The 26,265-nt window shown below is 41.4% G+C and overlaps 1 protein-coding gene and 1 long non-coding RNA gene across 6 annotated transcripts in view; one reads left to right on the forward strand and one right to left on the reverse strand.

The window, feature by feature from the left end:
- Window positions 1-174: 174 nt before the first annotated feature.
- BLNK (B cell linker) overlaps window positions 175-26,265 on the reverse strand; it is a 99,150-nt gene continuing 73,059 nt past the window's right edge. For all 5 annotated transcript variants that reach the window (XM_079978435.1, XM_079978433.1, XM_079978434.1 and 2 more), the window contains 20 exons: window positions 26,209-26,255; window positions 25,038-25,072; window positions 23,627-23,780; window positions 21,968-22,125; window positions 18,397-18,484; window positions 17,662-17,757; window positions 15,317-15,342; window positions 14,714-14,739; window positions 13,821-13,925; window positions 11,761-11,803; window positions 11,182-11,215; window positions 10,762-10,834; window positions 10,324-10,354; window positions 9,868-9,910; window positions 8,573-8,651; window positions 6,864-6,895; window positions 6,581-6,660; window positions 5,239-5,322; window positions 3,970-4,125; window positions 175-1,786 (listed from right to left, as the gene is read on the reverse strand). In XM_079978435.1, coding sequence (XP_079834561.1) covers window positions 1,667-1,786; window positions 3,970-4,125; window positions 5,239-5,322; window positions 6,581-6,660; window positions 6,864-6,895; window positions 8,573-8,651; window positions 9,868-9,910; window positions 10,324-10,354; window positions 10,762-10,834; window positions 11,182-11,215; window positions 11,761-11,803; window positions 13,821-13,925; window positions 14,714-14,739; window positions 15,317-15,342; window positions 17,662-17,757; window positions 18,397-18,484; window positions 21,968-22,125; window positions 23,627-23,780; window positions 25,038-25,072; window positions 26,209-26,255 — 1,510 coding nt within the window. In that variant the 3' untranslated portion in view covers window positions 175-1,666. The remainder of the gene's footprint in view (window positions 1,787-3,969; window positions 4,126-5,238; window positions 5,323-6,580; window positions 6,661-6,863; window positions 6,896-8,572; window positions 8,652-9,867; window positions 9,911-10,323; window positions 10,355-10,761; window positions 10,835-11,181; window positions 11,216-11,760; window positions 11,804-13,820; window positions 13,926-14,713; window positions 14,740-15,316; window positions 15,343-17,661; window positions 17,758-18,396; window positions 18,485-21,967; window positions 22,126-23,626; window positions 23,781-25,037; window positions 25,073-26,208; window positions 26,256-26,265) is intronic.
- On the forward strand, window positions 1,835-3,968 carry LOC307217361. The gene is made up of 2 exons (XR_013839578.1): window positions 1,835-2,264; window positions 3,178-3,968. It is a non-coding gene; the product is annotated as an uncharacterized lncRNA (long non-coding RNA).

Raw genomic sequence — 26,265 nt, forward strand, 5'->3', positions numbered from 1 at the left:
TTACTTCTGTGTAGAATGCCCGAAGAGTGCTTAACAGTGAATTGGTTGTTTTGGAAAGAAAAAAGTTCACTTCTTAACCATAATATCCTGTGTTGGTCCAGCACGACTTACTGTGATTAGGAAGAAAAGGACTTTTGAAATTGGGCTTCTGTTTAATTAGGATAGTGCTGGAGGCATTGTTCAATTACCTTTATTCACCTTGAGATGAGAGCTGAAAATCATTTGGCTATACAATCATACAAGCGTGTAGTTTTGAGCAGAAATACATTTCCCTTCTGAAGGACAGTAGTTATCAGAGCTTTGACAAAAAACGTGACCCCAGGTCTTTGCTGTCAATTCTCATTTAGAAACACTGTATTATAGAAATTGGAGTTTAAAGAAAAAGACTCAGTTTTGAAGTAACAGGAAGGCAAGCTACGTGTTCTGTGTCCAAAAAATTCTAGAGTGTTAGCATAACTCATAGAATCAAGTGGAAAATTATTTAGATAACAATTGGGGGGTAGTAAAATGCAACTGATGCAAAATATATCTGGGAGGAAAAGGAAGGTGGGGAAAAAGGCCATTGATTAGAAATAAGGGGGTTGTCCTTTGGAAAATGAGCAAAATCTCAACTCTAGTTTCACTGACAGAAGGCAAGAAATGCACAGAGCTCTCTTTGCTAATTATAGGAAAAGCTCCATAAGCACAATGGCTACCTTGCTGGATCCAAGCCATAATGTTTTTCACTACAAAGTTGTGCCTTCTATCTTGTCTTAAATTCTGTGATGGAGGAAAATACACCCCCTCCCCGCAAGAATCAGTTAATGATTAGACTTTCATTTTATACCCACCTGTCCTAAATTGTGCACAGTCTAAAATTCCAAACTTAAGTCTAACCTTGATAGCTGATCCTGCATGCCTACAATCAGTAAAATCATTAGCACAAGGAATCTGCCTGTTACCCATTTCTAAAAAAGCAGAGGTGTGCGATTATGTCCCATTTTAATAGAATTTGAGAGGTAGGTAAGTTGTACTTTAAATGTGAAAGATTACAACAAGTACACTCAGTCACAATTGCATAGAACTATACTCTATCATAGGCTTTTTATATTCTTATTTTTATGTACATTTAATAAACATGTAACAATACTCTCAACTAGCACAGTTGAAGCCAATACAAATCTGCTGCATTACATTAAATAGAACTGAATTTTTAGACCTGTCCCAGGGAAAAAAGGTCCAGTTTTTAGCTTGTTCCACGATGGCTCATTTTGACGTAGACATCCTGGTTTAACAAATGTGAATTTCCCCAAGAAGTTGCTTTAAGAACAGTTAAGATGTAGCTGGTACACTTCTTCTGAATATATCGCATGTCAAGGAATACTTTACCTGAACTTGGAACATCTTAAAAGTACCTAAGTACATTCAAGTACATAACAACTTAGAGGCTGGTGTGACTGTAAAATTGCCCCTTCATCATTTAGCCAACCAGTAGGTTATTCAAAGACTGGGTAACTATATCAAATAAAATCTCTCTTTCTCTTCTTACACATTGTGTGGTCTTCTCAGGCTATGGTGCTTGGTGTAAAGCTTTTGGAGAAAGCTTTTCATGCTTATTAAGATGTTCAATCTTAAATTCTCAGAAGATAAGGGCTGGAAGATTTCCCCCTGTGGATCTTCAGTGCAGTTATGATACTCTAGCAATAGATTTCAGTTTGGTTGAGTCTTTTGTGTTGTTTTGACTGTCAATGAGAACGAGAGAAGTCCGTTGATGATTCTCTATTATTTCAGCCACACTGTTGAAGTGCTGGATTGGGAAAACAAAGAGTGCAAGATGGCTTTCAGCCAAATTCAGCCAAAAACTGAATCATCAAGATTTGGGTAAAAAACAACAACTAAACTTTGATTATAATACAGGGGTTTTCATCAGCTGTACGCCATAAACATCACATTTATAAAAAATAAAGGCTTGACATATCTTGCTTTGCATGTCATGAGTATCTCATATATTAGTTTCACCTTTTAAGTTGAATTACTGAAATAAATGAACTTTTCCACGATATTCTAATTTTTCGAGTTACACACACACACACACTTGGCTAGCCCCAAGAAAGAATTAAAAATATGAAACAATACTGTTGAGCTCTCTGATTTAACAGTGGATACTTTGACTAATTTTCCAGTTTTGTGAGAAGACAATATACACACTTGCTTTTATTACAATATAATCCCAAAACATTAAATGCACACTTTTTTGGGAGGTGGGTAGGGGGGCAAAAATTACCGTATTTTTTGCTCTATAACACGCACCCGACCATAACACGCACATAGTTTTTAGAGGAGGAAAACAAGAAAAAAACTATTCTAAACGAAACAGTGGATGTATGATTTTTGTGGTTCATGCTGTGGCCACAGACATGTGATCTGACGGTGAGTTTGGGGTAGCCCAGTGCAAAAATCCTGAGGATCCATGTGGATCCATGCTTTGTAACCACATTTTTGCACCACTGCGGCCCCAGGCAACAGTGGGTGCGTGATTTTTTTGGTACAAGCTGTAACCATGGACATGCTATGTGATCTGATGGTGAATTTGGGGTGACCCAGTTCAAAAATCCTGAGGATCCATGTGGATCCGTGCTTTGTAACCACATTTTAAGTGGGGAGAGAAGGAAAAGCACTCAAGGGACAAGAAGTACGCGTGGGGTGGGTGGAGAAGGATGCTGCTAATAATGCAGAAGAGGGGTATAAGAGGAGAAGGCTCCTCTCCTCTTCCGCTTAGCTCCTTTAAAGCAAGCAGGCTCTGCTTCTCTCCCTCCTCCCCGGCTCACTGAAAAACTTTGCTGCTATTTAGCAAGCTGAGTGGGGAGGAGAGAGGGACAGAGAGCCTGCTTGCTTTAAAGGAGCCAACCGGACAGGCGCCGCTTACACTCGTGTAAGCAGCTCCTCTCCTCTCCCGCTTTGCTCCTTTAAAGCAAGCAGGCTCTCTGTCCCTCTCTCCTCCCCACTCAGCAGCTCTTCTCCCGCTTCGCTGTTTCAAAGCGAGCCACGGAGGAGGGAAGGAAGGGGAACCATGGATCCTCTGCTCACGACTGCAGCAGATCCCCCCGCCATCCATAGGCATTCGCTCCATAACACGCACAGACATTTCCCCTTTCTAGGAGGAAAAAAGTGAGTGTTATGGAGAGAAAAATACGGTAGTTGCCTGACAAGTAATATGTACTGGTCAGAACTTTCAGAATCAGCGGAGTTTAATTAAAATCTTCTAAAAGATAAGAGTAAAATTGGATCGACAGTACATGACACATTACGGCGGTTGTTGTTAAATCCAGTAATGTCCTTTGTACAGTCAATTTTATGAAGTTGCTAATTAATGATTGCTTGAATCCCACTCAAAAAGCAAAATTAATGTAGTGTTGAGTGCTGCCCCACTTATGTAAAGGGTAGCAGAAGAGTTCAAATAGTGCTGTTTCCCCCTCTGTGGGCTTAGTTTCATATTCTAGCACAAAGCAAAGTGTAAAGCAACTGTTCTGAGAGAATAAGATAAGACATCTTTGGATCCAACTGTTTGGCTATTTTCTTCATAGCTTGAAGGGATGTGGCCTACAAGTGGGAATTGAGTGTATCTGTCTCCCATTCAATTAAGTTGTTATCATCCCCACAAGCCCCCACCTGCACAACATCCCTACAGTTTGGATAAATGATAGTATTTTGGTGTGCTTTTCATTTTATTGTCTTTAAGGGAAAAGCTACGGTTAGGAGCTCCCAGTCGGAGTTCTTTAATGAAGGGCTTGATTGTTAAAAAGAACTGCACTCACATTTTAATTAGGTCTCGTTTGGATTTGAATCACCTCCTTTTCTGTTTAGTTTAATGTGTAAGAAAAGTAATAGTTAAATAAGTTTTTTAAAAGATTTTCTTTTTATACATTATCATGCCCAGAAGCAATGTAACTAAAATTTCCATCCAAATAAAACAGAAATGCAATCACCTACCTCTTCGCCACTTTTTTCTCTGCCCAGAGCATACTGTCTTGTTGATTCAATAAATCGGATTGGGATGTTATATACTCTCTTGTTATAAAGCACAACCAGTGTATATGGTTGCTTTGAGTCTTGTCCTGAACTCTTCCTTACTAGGAAAGATCCATCCTAGAAGTCATATATGAAAAAGCAAATACTAATGAGGGTTCATAACACAGAAATTCATTCCCCCCCGTAACCCTTTCTTTCCTAAGATCTTAACAGACTGACAAATGCTAGCTAATGTGCAGCTCTCCCAAATATTAGCATGGGGGTATTCCAGTTTTCTCATCCCTGTTGGTGTCTACCCAGTTCCCTTGGAAAAAGTCTATTGTTTACCTTCACAATTAACATCAGTGGTGATTAAAAGTCTCCGAGGCAAACTGCATCATTGTATCTGAATTATTATATATAGCTTATGCTAGTGTTGCATGTGCTAGTGAGGAAATGGCCTTTTTCTACAGAATGTGACAAGATAATTTTGTGTGTGTGCGTGTGTGTTTGTGTTTGTGTGTGTCTGTGTGTGTGTGTGTGTGTGTGTGTGAGAGAGAGAGAGAGAGAGAGAGAGTGTGTAGAATTTGTTAAGAATATTGCATTCTGTTCTAGAATGCAGGATTCTATGGTTAGGAAGTTGATTCCTTTCCCAGACTGGAAAATCAGTTTTTCGTGACAGGTTCTACATAGCATCTAACCATGTACATATGGAATTGCAACTTCGGCTAATACTTCACTGATGAAGCGAAGTCCAGGACAGCACATGCCATAATACATGTGTTCATGCTTAAAGGTTCTACAAGACTCTTTCCTGTAGAAGAGAATGGGTCCATCAACTTAAACAGACCCAAATAAGAATGATTAGATCCCTATTCCTTTCATCCCTTGCATGGTCTAATGTACATTTTTGCCTTTATGGTAAACTTAACATTGCAAGATCAGTAAGGTGGCAATTCTATCCCATTACTCTGTGTCAGCCTGCAGTGAACCCCTCAGCCTTCTTAAGAGACTTGGAACGGTTTAATCTTTGCACAAACTGGCTGAATTATGCATTGTGAAAGAGGGCTCTGGGATCAGTGTTCCCAAATTAAATTGTATGAAAAGCCTGTAACTAGTATCATTTGTTTCTGTCAGACATACAGTATATATGCCTCTTGATGTTTATTTTGTAAATTTCAAGTTCCGTTCCCCTTCTATGCTTCTAAGGAGTTATTACAAGCTATGAGTGTTTGGAAAATTATTTTTTACCGTGTTTGATTTGTATAATGCATCTTCAGCTGTTTTTCGATCACTTGAAGCCATAAACCATGCTTTACCATGAACACTGGCATCCTGTGAAAAGGAGAGGCATTTCCATCTGCACACTCAAAAAAAAGCACTTATTTGCTGTGTTGCCTTAACAAACCAATGCTAAGATCGGAATACATATTTAAGATCAGAAGCATATATGAATGAAGAGGCAATGTATAAATTTATACATATCTATTAATGAACCAGCATTTGCGTAGCTTTCAGGCTGGGTTTCTCCAGCCACTCTGGGTGGCTTCCAACAAATGAAAACACAATAAAACATCAAACATTAAAAACTTCCCTATGCAGGGCTGCCTTCAGATGTCTTCTAAAAGTCACATAATTTACGTCCTTGACATCCATTACGTCCTTGACATCCACAGGGCGGGCGCCACTACCGAGAAGGCCCTCTGCCTGGTTCCCTGTAACCTCACTTCTCACAGTGAGGGAACTACCAGACATTCACAAGTGTAATATTTTGAAATGACTTTTATTCTATTTTTAAAATGCAGGTTATGAAGAGTTTTTAAATGTAGGTTGCAGAATTCATGACAAAAGGAGCTCATATCCCTTACTTAATTGTGTGGCTAATAGTTGTTCCCACACACCTTTCTGCTATATTTACTAACAGTTTATTAACCACCTTTCTTTTATCATGGAACACAAGGCAACCTACCTATGTGGTCCTTAGGAAGTTTCCCATCTAGACCCACACTTGCCTAGTTTCTGCTAGGGTGGCCCTACATGCCTTCAGACCACACACCGAGTATGGTAATTGCAACAGATTTAACTCCTCATAAAGGAAATGAATGTTAAACAGGTTATTTGTTTTAAAAGATTCTTTTTGTCTGTGGTGAACTGGCAGAAGGACCTAACGGAGGACTGGCATTTTATAATAGGAGGAATCTGTTGTACCTCCTCCCTGCATGTTCTAGTTTGACAGGTGGGTGAGACTGCCCACCTGTCTTATCACCTGATGTCACAATGACCCATTTTTGCCCAGGTGGACACAGGCACAGCACTTTGCAAGTGCTGACAACCAGTTTATCGTTGGCACTTGCAAACCTCCCTTTCTGTCCAGCTGAGTTTTTACCTGCCCCACACCTGACATAATATATAACATCAGCTGTAAGGTAGGTGAGTGTGACTTGGCTGAAACAGCCTGGTGTGCTAAATGGGGAGGCTGCTTAGGCCCGGGGTCTGGAAATTCCCTACAGCTGTATTATATCTTGACCAAACGTTTGTGGAACACACTCCCCAATCTCCCTCTTTTTAAAAATGAATTTAAATAGTGTTGTACCTGTTCTGCTGCAGTAGAACCACCTTGCAGGCTACTACTACGTGGAGCACATGAGGTGCGGTTCACAGGTTCTGGGAGTCCTGGGGAAGATACAAGGCAACCTGTAACATTCCATGTTTAAACAAGAGAGGGCTCTGTTATGTAAAATTGCAGCCCCCTTTGCCTATTGCCTTTGCTGCCACGCCAGTCATAAAGACAGTGTGAGAGGAATCTTCCTTAATCGTGCTGAAGATGCATGAATTGGAAACCCACCCCAACTTAAGTCAAATGAAGGAAGGCTTACTTGGCAGCGTTGCTGGCTTCGGAGGCAGCGGTCTGAAACAAACAGAAATTGAGGAAATGCAGGGTGGTGTTACACGTTGCAACTGAGTTAAGTGAGGGAACTGCATTTTGCTCACCATTTCTTTTAACCAGAAAAGGAGAAAGCCGTACAGGGAATAAAGAAAACTACAAAGCAGCAAAAAGGGTGGTATTTACTGTAAAGAGCTTACTGTGGCAGTTTATTTACTTTTTTCAAAGAGGGCCAGATTTGATGAAGTGAAGGGCCTTTTTTTTAAACCATTTTTAGGATTGAAGTTGTTGAGGTTTTTTTAGGGTTTTACCCCAGGAAATAAACTGCCATGGGGGCTGGATTAAACCGACCAGCAGGCTGGATTAGGCCCCCAAAATGGACTTGGCATGCCTGGCTTAGTCAAACTCATGGTGGCTACCAATGGCCGACAAATTCATGGAGGAGAAAGCTCTCAATGGCTGCTAGTCATGATGGCTGTGTACTGACTCCAGTACCAAAGGCAGTATAATTTTCAACACTGGTCGCTGGGGAACGTAAGTGGTGAGATTACTGTTGCGCTTGGGTACTGCTTGCGGGCTTCTTACAGAAACCTGGTTGGCACTTCCAGAATGGGATGCTGGAAGTCCAGCAAGGCTCTTCCAACATGCTTTTTCCTTCGGGGAAACTTATACATCCTTTATAGTCCTAAGGAAATGTTCTCCTCTGGTTTATTCCTGGTTTTCTTTGAGAAGAAAGTACTCAAGCCCTTGCAGGATCCCCTGTCTGCTGTTAATAAAGACAGTGGTTGTATCCACAGAACCTAAGGCAGCTCTACTTGCACAATTCTCTCTTTTAACTACAGCCTGTTCTATGCTTTGCTTGTAGAAGAAAAGGATGCAGAGCTGCAGTTGGGAGGAGTTAAGAACAGTTGTTAAGATCCAATCCATTATGTTTTGCTGGTGATGCCTGCCCAACTGCTGGAAATATTTGCCGCAAAGAAAAGAGGGGCATTTTCTAAATTGTCAATAGTTTCCTCAAGTAATAGCACTGAAACGCCAACTTGTGCAACGTTGCCAGGAGGTTAAGAAACAGTGTTACAAATTTTGGAGCTTACATGCTGTTCCTCTGGTTAAAACTACTTTTCTTGACTTTTACAGTGGTACCTCGGGTTAAGTACTTAATTTGTTCCGGAGGTCCGTTCTTAACCTGAAACTGTTCTTAACCTGAAGCACCACTTTAGCTAATGGGGCCTCCTGCTGCTGCTGCGCCGCCGGAGCACAATTTCTGTTCTTATCCTGAAGCAAAGTTCTTAACCTGAAGCACTATTTCTGGGTTAGTAGAGTGTGTAACCTGAAGCGTATGTAACCTGAAGCGTATGTAACCCGAGGTACCACTGTATTATGCTTGCACCTTGGGATATTTTTTGTTTTTTTACTCTTTAATTTTAGGTGCTCCAAAGCTCACTTCCCCCTCTTCTGAGGGGGAAAGGCAAAGGCAGTGATTGCACTGGGGATCAGGGCCCCAATACAAATACATGGCAGTGTGCTCATCTATGAGGATTTAATGTGCAAATTGTTAAGGAAGACATTTGTACCTAATTCCATCTCTTGCCCAATAATCAGTTGTACCCACTTTGGTTTCTCTATCTTTTTAGACTTTGAAACCAGCAGATCATAACTCAGTAGCAAAAACGAAAAAATTAAAGCAAATTATGTGCTTACTTTTGGATGCTGGGTGGGATGGGTGGAAGAGGGATATCATGATTGGAAACGCGCCGGCGTTCAGCTGGTATAGGTTTATCTACATTTGGAAAAAGAGAAGTCTGATTAGGGAAAGGATGCGAATGGGTCTCGGTTGCCCTTGGTGACATACTGCGTAGCTCAGCTTGCATGAGCGGCAAGGACACTACCTTGTGATTTGACCTTCCACTTTCTTGCTGTGCTGCAGCTGCAACTACCGAAGGTCAAGGCACAACAGCTTTTAGTCCTTCATCTGCTCTCTGCTGAGAATCTGGTTTTGCTATCTTCATCTGAATTGTGCCTTATATTACACATCATTCATTTTCTGGCTATAAAGTGATATAAGGTACAATCCTGAAGAGGAGAGCAAAACGGGCTTCTCAGGCTTTCAGTCCTCAGTTCTACAACCAGAGTGGCATTATACATACAGGTGGAAGGGAAACTGGATGCCACTTGCTCAACACCATGCAAGGAAGCGAGACTTTTTACCAATTCCATTGCACCTTGTTGAAATGAGCAGAATGAGATGGGTGCACAGTGCACTGTGCCAGAGCTGACTTCAGACTTTGGTGGTGGTCTTCTCTCTTGAGAATCCGCATGGTTCACATGCACTTGATAAATTTGCAAAGCAAAAGTGAATAGCCAGGTTCTCTTTAACAGGTTTTACTAGTCTATATTTCATGACCTGGAGTATGTAGACTACTTAGTTCAGCACTTTTTGCAAGAAGCCCAGCAAGCAGGAGATGGTCTATCAGCAGATCACTGACTGGTGAACCCCCAATAGACCACTGACCAATCTACTTGCACCCCCTCCCACCCTATAGCACAAATCCAGTCAATAAATACTAAACACTTGGGGAGAAGATGACATTGCTGGTTGGTACATCTAGTAATTGGATGTGGTTGTAAACACCTTGCTAATTCTACTTTGCAAAAGCTCTCTTGGAATAGAGGGAAATGCCTTCTAGTAGTCAGGCTGTTGTTCCATCTAGCCCAATATGTTCTACCCTAGCTGGAAGCAGTTCTCCATTGACTTGGGAAGAGGTCTTCCCCATCTTCTGTTATTTGGTCTTTTCACTGGAGATGCTGTGGAGGCGTGTGCTATGCCATTGAGCTACTGTCTACCCCCATCTGAATTTTCGTAGAAGAGTTAGACAAAAATCAATCCTGCCTTGAGTAGGATTCAATAGTGTATGTGGCTGTGCAGCACTACAGAGTTTTATGCATTATTAATAAGAAAATGGTAGACAAATGTTTGAACAGTAGAAGTAGTTTACCTTCAATAACAGTTAGGTGATCTCTGTCAGGGAGGCTTGGTTTCTACGGGGACACAGGAAGTAAATTGGGTTAAGATTGTGTGGTAAAATGCTCTTCGACCAGTGATCTGACTGAGATCCCTGCTCCCTTCTAGGCTTGTGGTAGAGGATATCCTTTGCTAGGCATTGAAGTACTTTGTAAGAAGAGAAGCACCAAATATCTGCCACAGCAATTAGCTGTAATAAATTTCTGCTCCGTTCAGTAGCACACTGAGGATTTGGTTGTCAGCAGAAGCAAAATTCACTGTACAAATAGCCTCTTTACCATTTAGCGCTGAGAAATTGGAACAACATGGCTGATTTAGGATAATGGTTGTGTTAAGCACTGTTTAGTATTATGGAATGATTGAAAGTTTTGTTGTATTCTCATTTATTTTTCAATATGTAATAATATTTTAAAAATCAAAATCAACTTACTGATGGCAGTGCTGGATTTGGTATTTTTTTCCTGCAGGGGGAAAAAAAAAGAGTTATTGCATGTGATTCATAAGCCCGGAGGCAAAAGTGTCACATGAGTGAAAAGCATTTTGGTTTACACAAGGGGAATCCACCCCCCTTCCTCCTCCTCCAGCCCCACCTGCCACAGCAAGTGCCATGCCTGAGAGATCCTTAGACCTTCTGAGAGCCTTTACAGAGGACTGTAGTGGGAACAGGGAGACAGGAAAGCCCTCTTAGAAGTGGGGAATCCAGTCCATGGAAACCCAACTTTTATGTTGCTCGGCTTAATGGTGATGAGCATTTTAAAAAGAATCCAGTGGGGTCCTTTATATAATGGGTTTAATGCATAGGACAGCCTCTACTTTACTGCCTCCAGTACATGGAACAGTTCTAAAGTAACATCTTTTTATAACTTACGGAATCCGTGGAAATGGAGATGGGACTGTAGCAGAAGGAGCCTTGAATTCTGGAGCACTGTTGCTGCTGAGATCTGAAAATCCAGACACAATGTTTAGTGCCCCTTCTTTTTTTTTGGGGGGGGGGACTACACTTCCAACATCTCTAGCCAGTGTAGCCAATATTGAGCAATGATAGGTGTAGAAGTACAAAACATCTGGAGGGCTCCAGGTTGAAATACATATGCCACAGAAATATATGCATTAGATACACAGAGAATATTAACAGTGCAGATGTATGAATGTAGCCCCAGTCTCTTAGGATTTCAGTCTAAGTGGAATGAAGGGGGAGGTATGAAATTTGGTGCTAGAGTGGCTTTCAATGTCCTCCAGTCATAGTACAAAAGGCCCCTCAATTGTGTCCAGGGCAGAATATACTTACTGTCATCATCTCGTATTCCGAGGCTATCAGGTTCCTGAAATCAAAATAACAGTTGTCAGATTTTGGTACTAAATTTTTGATAAGGAGTATTTCATACAAAAAAATTCTTCTCTGGGCTTCTGAAACAAACTTAGCATCAGTGATGAAGGCTCAAAATGTGTTGGCCACATAAATAACAACATTTACTTAATAAGAAAAGCCAGATTATGAAGCCACAGAAAACTGAAGGAACAATCAGAGAAGGATTCTGAGCCAACAAATATCTTAATCAGAGGAGATGTGTTCTCCTAAATTATTTAGACAAAACTGGAAGAAAAAGAAATGCCATTTTCCAATCCTTCGGTGAAGATCTTTGTTAGTTCAAAGCACAACATAAAAAGAAGCTTTCTAGATAAGAAGAAAGATGTATCTAGTCCATCAGTCTATTATCCACAGTGGCCAATCAGATGCCAATGGGAAGCCTACAAGCAGGACATGAGAACTTGTTTCTCCACAACAACCAGAAGGCAATTGGTTTTCTGTCCCTCAAGCAACAGCAAGTAATTGTCTTTCAAACTAGGTAGGTGGTTAACAACTTACAATTTTTGGTGGTGGCCGGTTCCTAGGAAGTGGCAAAACATTTCTGGAAAGCATATAAAATGTTTCAATCAAACTTTTTTGCTCTTAATTGTAATAGTAATTATCTGCTTTGCTATAATTTCAGTTTCACCTGAAACTTTTGTTGTAGCGAGCACCCTGATTAGGATGAACTGTGCATATATATAGAGAGAGACTAGTGGACTTCCTGTAAGGCAGAGATGTCTGACATTTAGTGCTGTTATGTCAGCACTAAGCAACTTTCAACCCTTTGGATAAAACTCACCAAAAATCAACAGGCTACTATTTTTAAGTGCTCGTACACCAACACTGGATATCGATGAAGACATTAAATAATTTTTTTTATTCTCAGCTGGATGCCATCCTATCAGAGATGCCTAAGGAGAAAATTATCCTTCTGAGTGATTTTAATGCAAGAGTTGGGTGAGATTTTGATCTGTGGCTTGGGACTATTGGAAAGGGAAGGAACTGGCAACAGCAACCAGAACGGAATCTTACTTTTGACTATATGTGCAGTGCACAACCTTGTTATTTACCAACACACTCTTTCAACAAAAAAAATAAATTTAAAACATCATGGAGCCACCCTCAGTTGAACCACTGGCACCTCTTAGACTATGTAATTGTCTGAGCTGAAGATCGCCGTGATGTTCTCCTATGATGAGTGCTGACAACTGCTGGACAGATCACTGATTAATACATTCCATGATGGCTATCAAGATTATACCTTAACACAGGCTTCAAGGAAGGAAACCAAGGCACAAAATGAACACTCAAGCCCTTCAAGAGCCTATTAAGCAAGATTGCTTCCAAACAACCCTTAAGGACCATCAGCTTTCAGAGTTCCCTGATAACTCCATTATTGCAGCCTGTGAACAAACTATTGGACACCAAACCAAGAAACACCAGAACTGGTTTGAGGAGAATGGTGGTGAGATTGAACACATTATTGACAAGAAAAGAAAGGCCTTTCAGATCTGCCAAAGAGATAGAACTGCGCCACTAAGAAAAAAACCTATGCCAGTGCTAAGGCTGAAGTTCAAAGAAGAACCAGAGAACCAAAGAACACTTAGTGGATAAAAAAAGCTCAAGAAGTCCAGCACTTAGCCAACACTCATGATGCAGAGTGTTTCTTTAAAGCTACAAAGACCATCTATGGACCAATAAATCATTGCATATTCCCCCTATGCATATGCCACACTTCTAAAAGATAAAGAAGCTATTGCACTGCGCTGGAAAGAACATTACCAGCATCTCCTTAACCGTAACTCCCCCCATAGCTGCTGAAGTCCTCTCACGAATTCCACAAAACAAATTAGAGATGAGCTTGCAGTATCTCCAAATCTGGGAGAGTTGTGTACAGCTATTAACCAAATGAAAAACAACAAAACCAGCAGACCTGATGGCATACCTGCCAAATTCTTCAAAGTGGGTGGAACTGAACTTGTACAACAATTTCACAAGCTCATAAAAAAGATCTGGGAGAGTAAGGAGATCCCAGTAGACTTTAGGGATGCCAAAATTATCAACCGTTTTAAAAAGGGTGATAGAGCAGACTGCAGAAACTATTGAGGCATCTCTTTATTAGCTGCAGCTGGCAAAATTCTTGCAAGGATCTTAGCAAACCATCTCCTAACTATATCCGAGGCTACCCTTCCTGAATCCCAAAATGGTTTTCGACCTTCTAGGGGGACAGTGGACACGATTATCACTGCTCAACAGCTTCAAGAAAAATGCAGAGAGCAAAACCAACCCTAGTTCCCAACTCTGGGAATTGTAGATCTGAGAGGGGAATAAGGGTCTCCTATCAACTCCTATCAGCACCCTTAACAAACAAGACTTCCCAGGATTCTTTGTGGGGAGCCTTGACTGTTTAAAATGGTATGATCCTCCCTTAAATGCATAGTGCATATGGAGCCTGAGCTGGCATTTGAAACAGAACATGCATGGCCCACAATGCCAAACTGAATGCTCAGTGTGAACCCCTTTTCGTGTAACATACTCGTAGATTGTTACAGATATTATAATTATTCATAACTAACCTGGGCACGTCAGGTTTAAAGGGATCTTTAGCTGCATTGTGTTCAAGTGGGTGTCCTCTGGGTTCAGGTCTCTGTCCAGGTTTCGGAGGAAGTTGTTTGGAATTCCTTAGGGATAAAAATATTAAAAGTCTAGGTTTCATATTAAAAGTTTACGTTTACAAAAAATGTGAACTAGCCCACAAGTTTTGCCCAGCTGTTGTGAGTTTGGATTAATGAGCAGTTTTCTTGCCCAGATACTCTCATAATTGGAAGGCAAGACAGATGCTGGAAGAAGTTTACAGGACGTATTTCTTGAAAAAGATGGTGCTGGGTATATTTTTCCTATTAAGATAACTATAAATATGCATCAATCTTCTAATAAATTCCTAGGTCTCAGTTGTAGCATTAGAGACTATATGGTTTCAGTTTGCAAATAAGGCACACCAGTCAGATGACTATGGCCATAATCCTAAAGGTGTTAGTTGTTTATTATTATTATTATTATTATTATTATTAATTTACTTATTACATTTGTATACTGCCCTTCATCCATAGATCACAGGGTGGTTCACAACATAAAAATACAATATAAAAAATACAATATATAACATAAAATAAGAAAAAAACCAACCAACCAAGGATGCCCCCTCCCACAACACATTTAAAAGGGCATTGGACGTTAATTAGGCCAAGGCCTGGTTGAAGAGAAACATTTTTGCCTGGTGCCTAAAGCCAAACCTCCCTCTCATTTGATCTCCCCCCTACCTTGTTGCCACTTAAGTTGAGTTGAATTCTAGTCCATTCATAAACCATTGATCTAAATGTGCCTTAAGTATCTCTAGGAGGACATACACTTGTGCAGGGAATCACATAATAATTTTTTTATACAGAATTTCACACAGGTTTCACATTACCTGGGCAATGGAGGCAGTGCTTTTTCCTGTAGGGAGAGAATGAATTGTTTATTATTATTAATATTATTATTTAATCATTTTTACCCAAAGTGATTTCCAACACAGTATAAACACTAAAACCAATTACAAAATTAAACAAGCCAATAAAACCTAAAACACATCCATACAAATAAAAGACAGGTTGTACAGAACCTGCCCCACAAGAGGACAGAGTCGAGACATAAGCTGTATTGGATGGAGTTGCTCTTAGAAGAAGGACTATAAACAGAACATTCCTGGCAATGAGGAGAAAGAAGTGATGCAAATGGAAAGGGACTTGGAAGTCCCCCGTCACAATATTATAGATACAAGGAAACTTCCATGTCTAGTATGGTCAGAATGTATTCCATTTGATATTCCAAATGTGTGAAATACTGTTCTGAACATGCACACGGTTTCATCTGGGCACAAAATGGACCATATGCCATTTCCCACTCTGGGCATAAAACATTTCTTCTCTCCAATAAAAAACAGGATCCTTCTGCACAGGTGAGATTTTTTGCAGATGGAGTTTTTAGCACTCAAGCAGCGTTTGGTTTTCAAGGTATGTATACAAGGTCTTACCTCTTCCTCAGGAATTTCATAGACATCTGGAAAAAGAAGGACGTTCCGCAGTTAGAAACAAAACTCAAAACAGCTATGCACAAATATAGATACAGGAATGACTATATATAGAGAGAGTTCTATTTTTTTTTTTTTTTAATGATAACCAGTTTTGGCAGGACATTTGATACTTGTAGATCATGATAAAATGTTTCTGAAATGTGAAAAGCCACTGATATTTTGAAACAGAATAAAAGAAAAAATATTAGCAATATTAAGCATCATTGGCTCCAGTCCTACGATAAGTGAAAAGAAAGACGTTCACAGGAAGAAACCTCTAAGGACAGTCAGGAACCTCACTGACAATACTGGGCAAAAAGGGTTGTTAGGGGGGGAAAGCTTTATTCCAAAATTCACTACAGTGCCTAAACAAAAGTTGGGTTACAGGTCACAAAGCCTGGAGGCATGGCAAAGCTCGAGAGTTCATGGCTAGGTAGAAGTTAGGTTCTGAAACACACCCTGGGCTCTCCTTTTGAAGAGTGTGATGGACACCTTCATTTATGCAGTTGATGTCAGTGGATAGTCTGTGCTATGCCATGCCCCCTTAGCAGCCAATTTTGGACTGGTGCCCATGGCAGTTTCTCAAAATTCCAAGGGTGCCCACTGCCCCAGAAGGTTGGTGATCCCTGGACTGGACAAACCCTGTGGAGCATAAGGCTATCACTGAGTACTCGCCATTGTGGCTATGTGCTACTTCCAGGTTTGGAGGTCTGAATGCAAACAGCAGGAGAGAGCTATTATCCTCAGGTGCTGCCAGAGGGCTTCCTGAAGGCACTGTGAGGTCCCAAGGTTTGGGCCTGGTCAAACATGCAAGCACTCCTGAGAGCAGGTTGAGGGAGTGAAGTTTGTTTGCACTGGTGCAATTTCCTTGGTGGTGACATTTGTCAGCTCACTGTCTGACTGACCCCTCTGTGCCTCCCCTTGGGAGAGTGGCTCTTCGCTGGCTGGGAGTAGCAACAGAGTCACATAAGCTGGCTAAGACATTACACTTGGGAGTATCAGATGACCCTAAGGCAGGCTGTATTCTTGACAACCAACGCGGCCCCTTCCCCAGGTCTATGTCAGCACCTCCCAATCTGCTGGGACCCTCTGCAGGGTCAGAGTCTTCCAGTTCCCATATCTCTTCCCACCCCTCCTCCCCATCGGACCGACTCCAGTCAAGGTGTTTCCATGGGGCTCATAACAGGAACTGCTCTTCCTGAACAGTCCCACCCCCCCCATGTGTCCACCCCATATTACTGAAGAAGGTCCCCTGACATCTCAGAAAAGCTTTTAAGCCAGTGATGGCCAAACTTGGCCCTCCAGCTGTTTTCGGACTACAACTCCCATCATCCCTAGCTAACAGGACCAGTGGTCAGGGATGATGGGAACTGTAGTCCCCAAACAGCTGGAGGGCCAGGTTTGGCCATCACTGTTTTAAGGGGATATAGGCTGAGGGGAGGGAATGGAAAATTTTCCTTCTGTTAAGTTTTCTGCTCACTTATCTTAGGATCCTTGCAAAAAATTCTTAAGCATGTTACTAACATCCTTCATTTTATCAAAGCTCTATTTTTTTCTGACTTGAATACAGACTAAATTATGTGAATTCAGGCCACACTGAAATCAATGCGAGAGGACAAATGAGTTAAATCCCATCGATTTCAGCAGGAACAAAGTCAAACTTTTGCCTTGCAATGTTGTACTGTCTGTTATGGCTAAGTGTGTGTTCACTTATTAGAAGGAATTGGTTGGAAAAATTATTTAAATCCAGCTTTCCTAACTATGTGTTAAATAATAATGTCATTGATGCAAAGGATGAAAGTAGGGATAGTCGTAGCATTAATAAATTCCACTAGAGGGTGCTGTTTTATTTGAAAGCAAAGTTATTGCTACCATCCAAAGAAACCGAAAGGAGTACTATGAATGAACTTTTTGACGTTCCAAACAATGTGCGTAGAAAAAACTCCCTTCTCTGGCGTGGCTTGTTTACACTGTACAGCATTAATGAAGCCTGCTAGTCTTATCAGACAAAACAGTGAGCTATTTCCTCTAGTTGGCAATATAGTAGATCCAGGATGAGTTATGATGCAAAATCAGCCCCGAGGTTGCTGCAAATTCAAGGAGCACTGCCAATGGTTAGGGATGATTGCAGGTCAGGGATAATATCTGGAGGGACACAGTTTCCCAACACCCTTTAAATATATATATATGTACAAACCTAGATCTTGCTTTTATGATGGCTTTTTAAAAGGACTGCAAAATGTAATCACAACTTCAAAACATATACAATGGTGTTTATAATTATACTAATACACATTCTTTCATACCTAATGTTGAAGGCGATGCAGGAACAGGAGGCAATGCTGGCGAACTGGGAGGATCGAGTTTTTGCATGGGCTTGATCAATCTGTTCACCACTGGGGCTTAAAATGATGAAAGAAACATAGGCATGTCACACTAATGAAAACCAAAGTCACATGTATCGGGGGATAGTGTTTTTGGCTAAATTGGTTTCCTTAAAATTGTTTGAAACTGAATTTTTCTCTTTTATGCTGCAAGCAATATACCAGCCCCGCCCCCCCTTTAGAAGTATACTTAAATATGCATTATAGCTCCTTTTCTAAAAAGGAAGTGGTCCGTTCAAACGTGGAGAGACATGGTTCAGCAAGCCTACAGCAGAAATCTAGTGGTATGTGCAGAACCCCAAGAAAAAGAAAGGAATATATTAAAATCAGCAGCCAAGAATCTAGCCCTTATCGTTCTATGGAAAGTTTAAAAATGTGCATAAAATATCACCTCTCAAATTCAAAATGTGGCTTTTGCTTGCCCTCATTTCCTGCATTCTTCCCTTCACCTCTGCAGTCCTTTGGAAGGTGAAGGGAAGAGACTGGATCATATCAAAAGGAATGGCCCTGCTAGCTAAATTTGCACGCCCAATTCTGAGAATTTTCTTCCTGTCTGTTGGACAGAAATGGAGTCCTACACGTTTCAGATCCAATACCTTGCCCACTTGGTTGGCTTCATGAAGTTGTGTGTAAAAAAACAACAACCCAGATGCTTACGTTTTTTAGGTGGCGGAGTGCTCTCTTCTGTGGGTTGAATATAATTATCTTCTTCATCATCATTTTCTAGAGGTACAACGTAATCTGCCTGAAGGAAAATGCAGAGATGAGTTAATATAGGGTATGTATAAAATAGCACATGACCCAGCCAGAGACTATTGTACGTTCCCCTGCGGTTTCAATGCAGAGCTCTCAGCACACGATTAGATTTCTCCTGTGAAATAAATGGGATGTAGAAAGTGCCACTGTTATCTTTTCTGTCCCGGCAAAGCCATTAATAGCCAGTCTCCTAGGGAGGAAAACCCCCTTCCGATCATTTTAACATTCATCTCTGCTGGTTGATGGTGGTCGGTACGTTTTTGTTCTCTTTTCATGTTATAAAGTTGCATTGCTATGGCTGTTGTTTGTTTCATTATTTTATGCCGGGTTTGGATTCAGTGTTGTGTTTTAGCCTTGTTTTACACATGGAAGATGTAGTATGTCACCTAGATAAATTGTCTTTATGAGACGATGAAAAAACACACACAAAGGTCTAAGCTTGGGAAACCTCTCCCATAAATACCCCCAGCTCCAGTGAGCCAAGATTAATTGTTTTGGGTTTTATGTCATGTATGTGCTGAAGCTGTCTTGCGCTAGAAGCATGGGTTTTTCTGTGGGAGCACCTGAATAATGGAAGAAAGAGGTCTGCTTGCTTGGCATCCATCACCAGGATTTTAAGTACAGTGGAACCTCTACCTGAGATCATAATCCGTTCCGGATGTCCGACTGGGGTTCAAAATAGGTCACTGGGAGAGGCGCCATTGTGGGCAGGCGGCGATTTCCCATTTCTGTGCATGTGCGAATGGCGGCAAACCTGACGGTTACTTCTGGGTTTGCCACAGACGTTGGGCGAAATGGATGCAAGCGGAGGCAGACATAAGAAGAGGTTTGACTGTAGTTTATAAAAACTGGCCCTTTTGAGACCTTTGAGTTGTATCCGACTCAAGAATGAATGAATTGACATGCATGGAATTAATTAAGCAACGACAAGCTTCAGTCCACTGATTTCAATGAGTTCACTCTGAGTATGACATCAGGTGCAATACCAACCCCCCTTATGCTGGTCCATTCTGAAGTTGGGGAGGGACCGAGCTGCAGTGGGGTCCATTGCATCATGGCTGCCATACTGCTCCATCCAGACCTATGGGTGATTTCAACTGTTTTAGATAGTTGGTTTAGTTAAGATTTTGGTACTACTGCTGGCTATGGATCCAACAACAAATAAATAGCAGTTGAGCTAACAGCTATGATTTAATTATCCTCTACAGCAAATTTGGGGAACATCAGCCCTCCAGATGTTGCTGAACTGCAACTCCCATAATATCTAGCCACTGGGCCATACTTGCTGGGACTGATGGGAGTTAATAGTTCAGCTGCACTGGAGGGCTGAAGGTTTGCCATGTCTGCTCTTGTCAAGTAGGTGACTTCTCCTTGTTGGTTTCCACAAGGATTCTTTTTGCAATTGTTAATCAATTTGAGACCATTGAGCAACATGGTCAGATTAAGGGATGGAAGCTTCTTTTGGGACCCAAGTCAGAAAATCTCATATGTCTATCCCTCCCCTCTTGGTAGCAAAAATACAACAACAATAATAATGACATTCAAAGTTAACAATTTGCTACCTTTTCATTTAGGGAACCCATTCTTAAATTTTCAACAGAACAGAATCCTTGTATTGATATTTTTTTTGGAAAACAATGTACTAAACTGAAATTAAAACTTGTTGCACCTGCTTTATTACTTGTACGAACCAGGTTCTCCTTTTTGTTTTGCATTCTGCAAAATGTATTTACATCAGTAACACAGTTGTATTTACAGTTTAATTGTTTTGGGGCTTGGGATGGGTTTTTATTTTGCCAACTGCCCTGGGAATATGACCAAAGAGCAGCATAAAAACATGATAAATTCATAAAAAAGTAAACTTGGTGCATCAACCGTGTATGAATTGTATTTGATATATGAATAGTTTTATTCCTTCTTGTTCTGTAGCATTTCTTCCTGGATTGGTATATGAATGTATACCAATTGGTATATGAATGTATATGAAAGCCTTAAGACAAAGAAATAACCAAAGAAGAAGAAAGGATGGGAGAATGATGCTCTGTAATGTATGCGGGACCAAGGCTGTTTGTTATAAGGACAGAATGTAATACTGGGAATGGATTATGTGTGACTGTGACTGCATGTGAATAATTTGGGGGTGACTCACTGCCCATTAGTCAAAGCTCCATGAGGCCTCTTGTGCACACACAAAGACCACCACATGTGCGGGAGCAGCTAGTTTTCTTCAACAGCAGAGAATGCTCCACACATACATCATTCCCATTTAATATGGGCACATCCTCTGAATACTGAAAGGAGCAGAACATCCCTTGATCTTCCAGAACTGCACAGGGAACATCCAAGCTCCTACATGAGGATTGGAGTGACAGGTCTGGGTTGAGAACCTGTTCTGAGCCTTTCTCTTCTAGAGGTTTTAGTACAACTATGGGAGTATGACAAGTGATGTGAGCACTGGGGGAGCAATGCAATAAATGCTTCAAACAATAAATGAACACACTGCCATTCTGTTAAATGAGACTATTCGCATGTCTCCACTTTGAGCATGTGAGGGTTTGTAAGACCTCAGATGGTACAATCACTTTAACACTGTTCCCAGTCCCAGGGATTTAAGATTAGTATGATGATGAAGAAAATATAATAATAATAATAATAATAATAGATTAATAACTACTATTATTTCCTTTTATTTTATTATTTTAGGAACAACAGCAAGTGAGAGATTCTAATACAGTGGTGCCTCGCAGGACGAAATTAATCCGTTCCGTGAGGCTCTTCGTATAGCGGTTTTTTCGTCTTGCGAAGCAAGCCCATTGACAGTTTAGCGGATTAGCGCTATTAGCGGTTTAGCGGCTTTTAGCGGATCAGCTGATAAACGGCTTATCAGCGGATCAGCTGATAAGCGGCTTAGGGCTTAGGAAAAGGGGGAAAAAAGGGGAAAAAACCCGCAGGAACTCACAAGACATTTTCGTCTTGCGAAGCAAGCCCATAGGGAAATTCGTTTTGCAAAGCGCCTCCAAAACGGAAAACCCTTTCGTCTAGCGGGTTTTCCGTCTTGCGAGGCGTTCGTCTTGTGGGGCACCACTGTATTTGACTTCTTCCCCTAGTTGTGTGCCTATTCCCTATGCCTTGATTATCTTGATCTCCATTCTGTTCCTCCTGCTTTTATAAATAAACTATGTGAAGTGCCTTGTTAGTGCCAGGGTAATATTATTTACAGGAATAAGCATGCAGCTTCCTACAACTCTCCCTTCTACTTCTGAATCTTTTGTATGTAGAGAATGTGAAATGTGCTAAATTCATAAAATGGGCAAATGGTCCTAGAACAATAATTTTTAAATCATTCCTGTCATCATTTTTATTATTTTAAATTGTGACCTCCCTATCACCATGGTCAAGAGGATTCATTCTTAGGGTAGCCGTGCGTAGCTTTTGTATCTAATAACTATCCTGATTTATCTGTCAGCGTTACCTCATCATCCTTAGGCTTAGGTGGTTGTATTGGCCTGAGAGCAGCAGGCGGCAAGGGCAAAGTGGCCAGTTTCTTTGGTTTAGATAAAGAGTTGCTTGGCAAAGTAGGCAGTGGTTTGGTGACGGGCCAAGGTTTCTGTGGACTAGGCCGCTTGTTGTCTGTAAACGAGAAAGAAAATCCAGTAAGAATCCTTAACTTTCAAAAGGGTGCCTCCATCCCCTTCCATTTTGATCTAGTCTACTTATAGACTGAGATCAGTTTCAGACGTGCGACTGATGTACAGGGAACAGGACATGGAACTGACCTTAGGTGCATTAAACCATAGTTAAAAACAATGGTTTAATGTGAAAGAACAGCATGCTGCTGAAACTATGGGCATGTCACTCCTCTCCCACTCCAGCTGTGCTGTCTGGCTAGTTGTGACATCTGAACTTGGGCTTGTGGTTTGTTTCTAAGTTGACATGCCAAGCCAGACCATGGCTTGTTTTCTAACAGCATGGCAGGAGTGGTTTCAGCAGTGCGTACCAGCACGCTGCTCATACACATTAACTGTAGCTTATTTCTATTATGGTTTAGTGTGACTGCAAAGCAAGTTCAGTATATTGTGCTTGCTGGTTCTCTGCATCTCTGTCTGATTTAAGAAACAACAGACTGTACAAGATTATGTCTATTTCCACCCCCCCCCGCACAGTAACACATCCAAAACTACTTTGGATATGACATACTTATCACGACTGGATCAACAGTCAAAGTTACTTGTGCTTGAAACCCTCCCTAAGATCCCAGCCAAAAAAACACTTCTGGGGATTGACATAAAATGCATTGTTTGAAAACTGGGCACTGTAAATACCCCCTACCCTCGACTCCCCGGCAACGGAATGGGAAGTCATAAAAATCATCCGACTCCTGGAATTGATCACTTTTGAGAAAACAATACCACTGAGAGAACTGAGCATTCTGAATATTTTCTATATCAGCTTGCACAGCAATTTTAAAAATAAAATAAAGCTTTTTTGTTTAATAACAAGCTATATTTTTTAAAAACCCCTTCATTGTTTTGACAGGAACTTCATATCTTGCGGGTGGGGATAATATTGTGGACTTTTCTTTGACTGGCATTTTAAAAGTTGATTGCAGATGTGGGGAGCCTGATCTGGACTCCCTCTGCCCCATTGGTCCAGATTGCCCTTGAAATTGACTTTTAAAAAGTCACTTGTGCTAATTTTGTAAATGGTGTCATGTGCAGCTCAGCTCTGAGTTCTGTTATAATTTAATTTCCCACCTCACAGAAAAGCACCCAATGAATGACCCTAGACTTGTGTGTGCCATTAAAAGGGCGGGGGAGCAGTACTGTAACCTCAGCCGACAATTAGAAACTACAACAACAAAGGGATTGTGGCCTTTAAAGGCCAACTAACTTACTGTGACATGAGCTTTCATGGACTCAAGCCCACTTTGGCAGATACATAAAGGAAACAATTGTAAGGTGGGAGTTAGGAATGCAGGAAGATCATCCTACTGAGGCTCAGCCCTGATTAGGAGACTGGGGAAATGGGGTGTGACCACCATTTAAATCCCTCCTGCTTCCTTCAAATTCTATGCCATTCATTATGTTCTGGAATAGGATAACAGGTGCATAGAATGAGGCATAAAGATTACCTGCATATTCTCCTCCAGCACATGAGAAGGCTGCTGGAATCTTCTTTTCCTGCTCGCTTGGTGGGGGCTCATAGCTGTCATCAGGGTTTTCTTCGGTGGGAACCACATACATCTCAGGATCAGAGTGGTCATCAGGATTCTCATAATCACTATCCTAAAAAAAATATAAATAGGGCATCATTCATTTTCTTAGAACCCTGTAAGATGCAACTCTTAGAGAGAATACGGGTGTTGGGTTGAGATATGCCACAGTATCGTTTATTTTTAACACCACCCCAAAATGTAAGCAGCTCCCCCAAAGTCTTTTAATTCTGTGTTTACATGAACATGATTAGTCCCCTGTGATGTATAATGATTACCTGTAGATGTGAATGGGCTGCCAGAGACTAGTCACAACATGAGAACATTCCCCAGCACTCAATAAACAACTTGGATGCAATATTTTCTGGGACAAGCCACATCTTCAGCTGACAATCTAAACCTGTCCTGAGTTTACAAAGCAGCTTACGATTATGGAGAAGAGCAGGGGCAAGGAAACTACAGGCAAAGGGCTACATACCTATGTAGGCCACCTTCTGAGAGCTGCATAGCAGTGGTGGGCAGGAGAAGTTGCAAAAGGGGGCTAAGCAAAGAATGGGACTCTGATCACATGCCTAAGTTACATTCCAGCTATGCAAAAGTCAGAGGCTCCTATATACAAACACCTCCATTCTCCTTCCAGGCCAGAAACTTTACCACAGGGGGTCAAGGACCCATTCCAGACAAGAAAGAAGGGTGTGTGTGGCTTGTGGGTGTTTTGCTTGAGGACAGTCCCAAGGGCCAAATGGAAAGACTTGGAGGTCCACATTTGGACCATGGGCCTGATATTCCCCACCCTGGGTGCAGAGGAACACAGCCATGCGGGTGTGGGTTTCAGGGAAAACAAGACAAGAAATAATTTGAATAGAGGACCAGTGACTTTTTTGCTGGTAGCACACTCAGTGGGTTTTTATGCCCTGTGGCGAATCCTAATGGCAGCCAGTGAGGCAGGGTGACAGCACTAAATAGCAGACCTTATCAGCATTTGTCATGCAGTGGTGCTGGAGGAAATGGGTGGTGAGATCAGAACTAAATAGGTCAGGAATAGGGAACCCGTGACCCTCTGGATGTTATTGGACTCCCAACTCCAGTTCTGATCTAAGTGGCAACTTCTTATTATCCAGACACAAGACCACTGCTGTGAGCATTTTGGTAGTAATGCAGATACACACACACATACACACATCTCCAGCTCTTCAAGAGTGTGACTAGAAGACTGATAATATCATTTATATAAACGGAAGCAAAAATAGATGGTTTGGAGTCAAAAATTCCACAACTCAGATTTATAGTTATTTAGGTGCAATGGTGGAAGTGTGATGAATATACTTACAAATTCATCTGACCACTGTTCCTCTTCCTCTGCCTCTGCGTAAAAACAAATAAAATTAGTTTGCTAGCCACTGAAGAGCATGCAGGTTAGCAAGATGTCAAATACTTCCTTCTTGCAAAACTCTGTCTACAAAATGCTCCTAACTGCTAACTGAGGTGTTCATACAGCTAGCTAATACTGTAACTTAGATTTATGGTAGTGAAATGAACTGGCACTTGAGGACACAATTTGATAACCATGTGCTACAATATACAGCATTTGCATTTTATGGCGAAGGGGGAAAGCTGCTCCCCCTCCCCTTTGTTTATCTTCTTGGCCACTTCTCATAGGCCGTCAGATGCTGTGATATTTGCAGCGATCGTTTTTCTCAGTGGAAGCCTGAATGCCTGACCATCCATCCCCAATAGCTGTATGCTAGGCAGTCTGCAACACTGATTTCCTATCCCTCGCCTGCACACCATTTGCATGAGACATTAATACAATCTTCTGACAGAACGAGGCAAATGCAGGCACCCCTCTTCTTGAAGAAAGTCAGCATCTCTGTTTAAACAGGAACCAAGAAGGAGAGGAAACATCTTGCAAAATGTTACTCAGGAAATCTGAGGCCAAGGAACTGTGTATAACGGGCATCCAAAACTGCTCTTTCTTAAATCACAGCCTCCGATGCCTAAATGTAGCACAGTACTGCTTTTCTCCTGAGGTTTCCTAAATACCATTCTGAAAGCTAGCAAAGGGTTATGTTTCATCAGGTACTTCTTTATGGTTTGATCTTTTAGCTGAGGCAGCTTTTCTGTGGCCTGCCTTTTCACATCTAATAGCCGAGGTAATGATTCAAATTTCTTCATAGGGATGCAGTGTTCACGTTAGCTACATGACACTTATGATCAGCTATGCAATGAAGTCATTGATTAAGTGCCCATTTAACCATTGCCCTAGCCATGTCGGAACCACTTCTGTGAGTGGTTTCCATGTAGCTGAGATAACTTTTAATTAACCCAACCATCTGGGTGGGGCCAACTGCATGGGCCCCCACCAAGGAATGGGCAGCCCCAAGGCAAGATACATGTGACTTGCCTCTCACCTTCCTTTATAAGCCCCAAACTCCCTAAACTGTGGTTGGTACCAACCACAGGACTTAATTAACAGTTAATAAACAGTTTCATGTTCATACCTCTATAATCTACTGGTGGCACACTTGGTGGTGGTTTATTTGTTAGCCTGTGAAAAA

The sequence above is a fragment of the Podarcis cretensis genome (assembly GCF_951804945.1).
Source record: "Podarcis cretensis genome assembly, chromosome: 5".
Classification (NCBI taxonomy): Eukaryota; Metazoa; Chordata; class Lepidosauria; order Squamata; family Lacertidae; genus Podarcis; species Podarcis cretensis.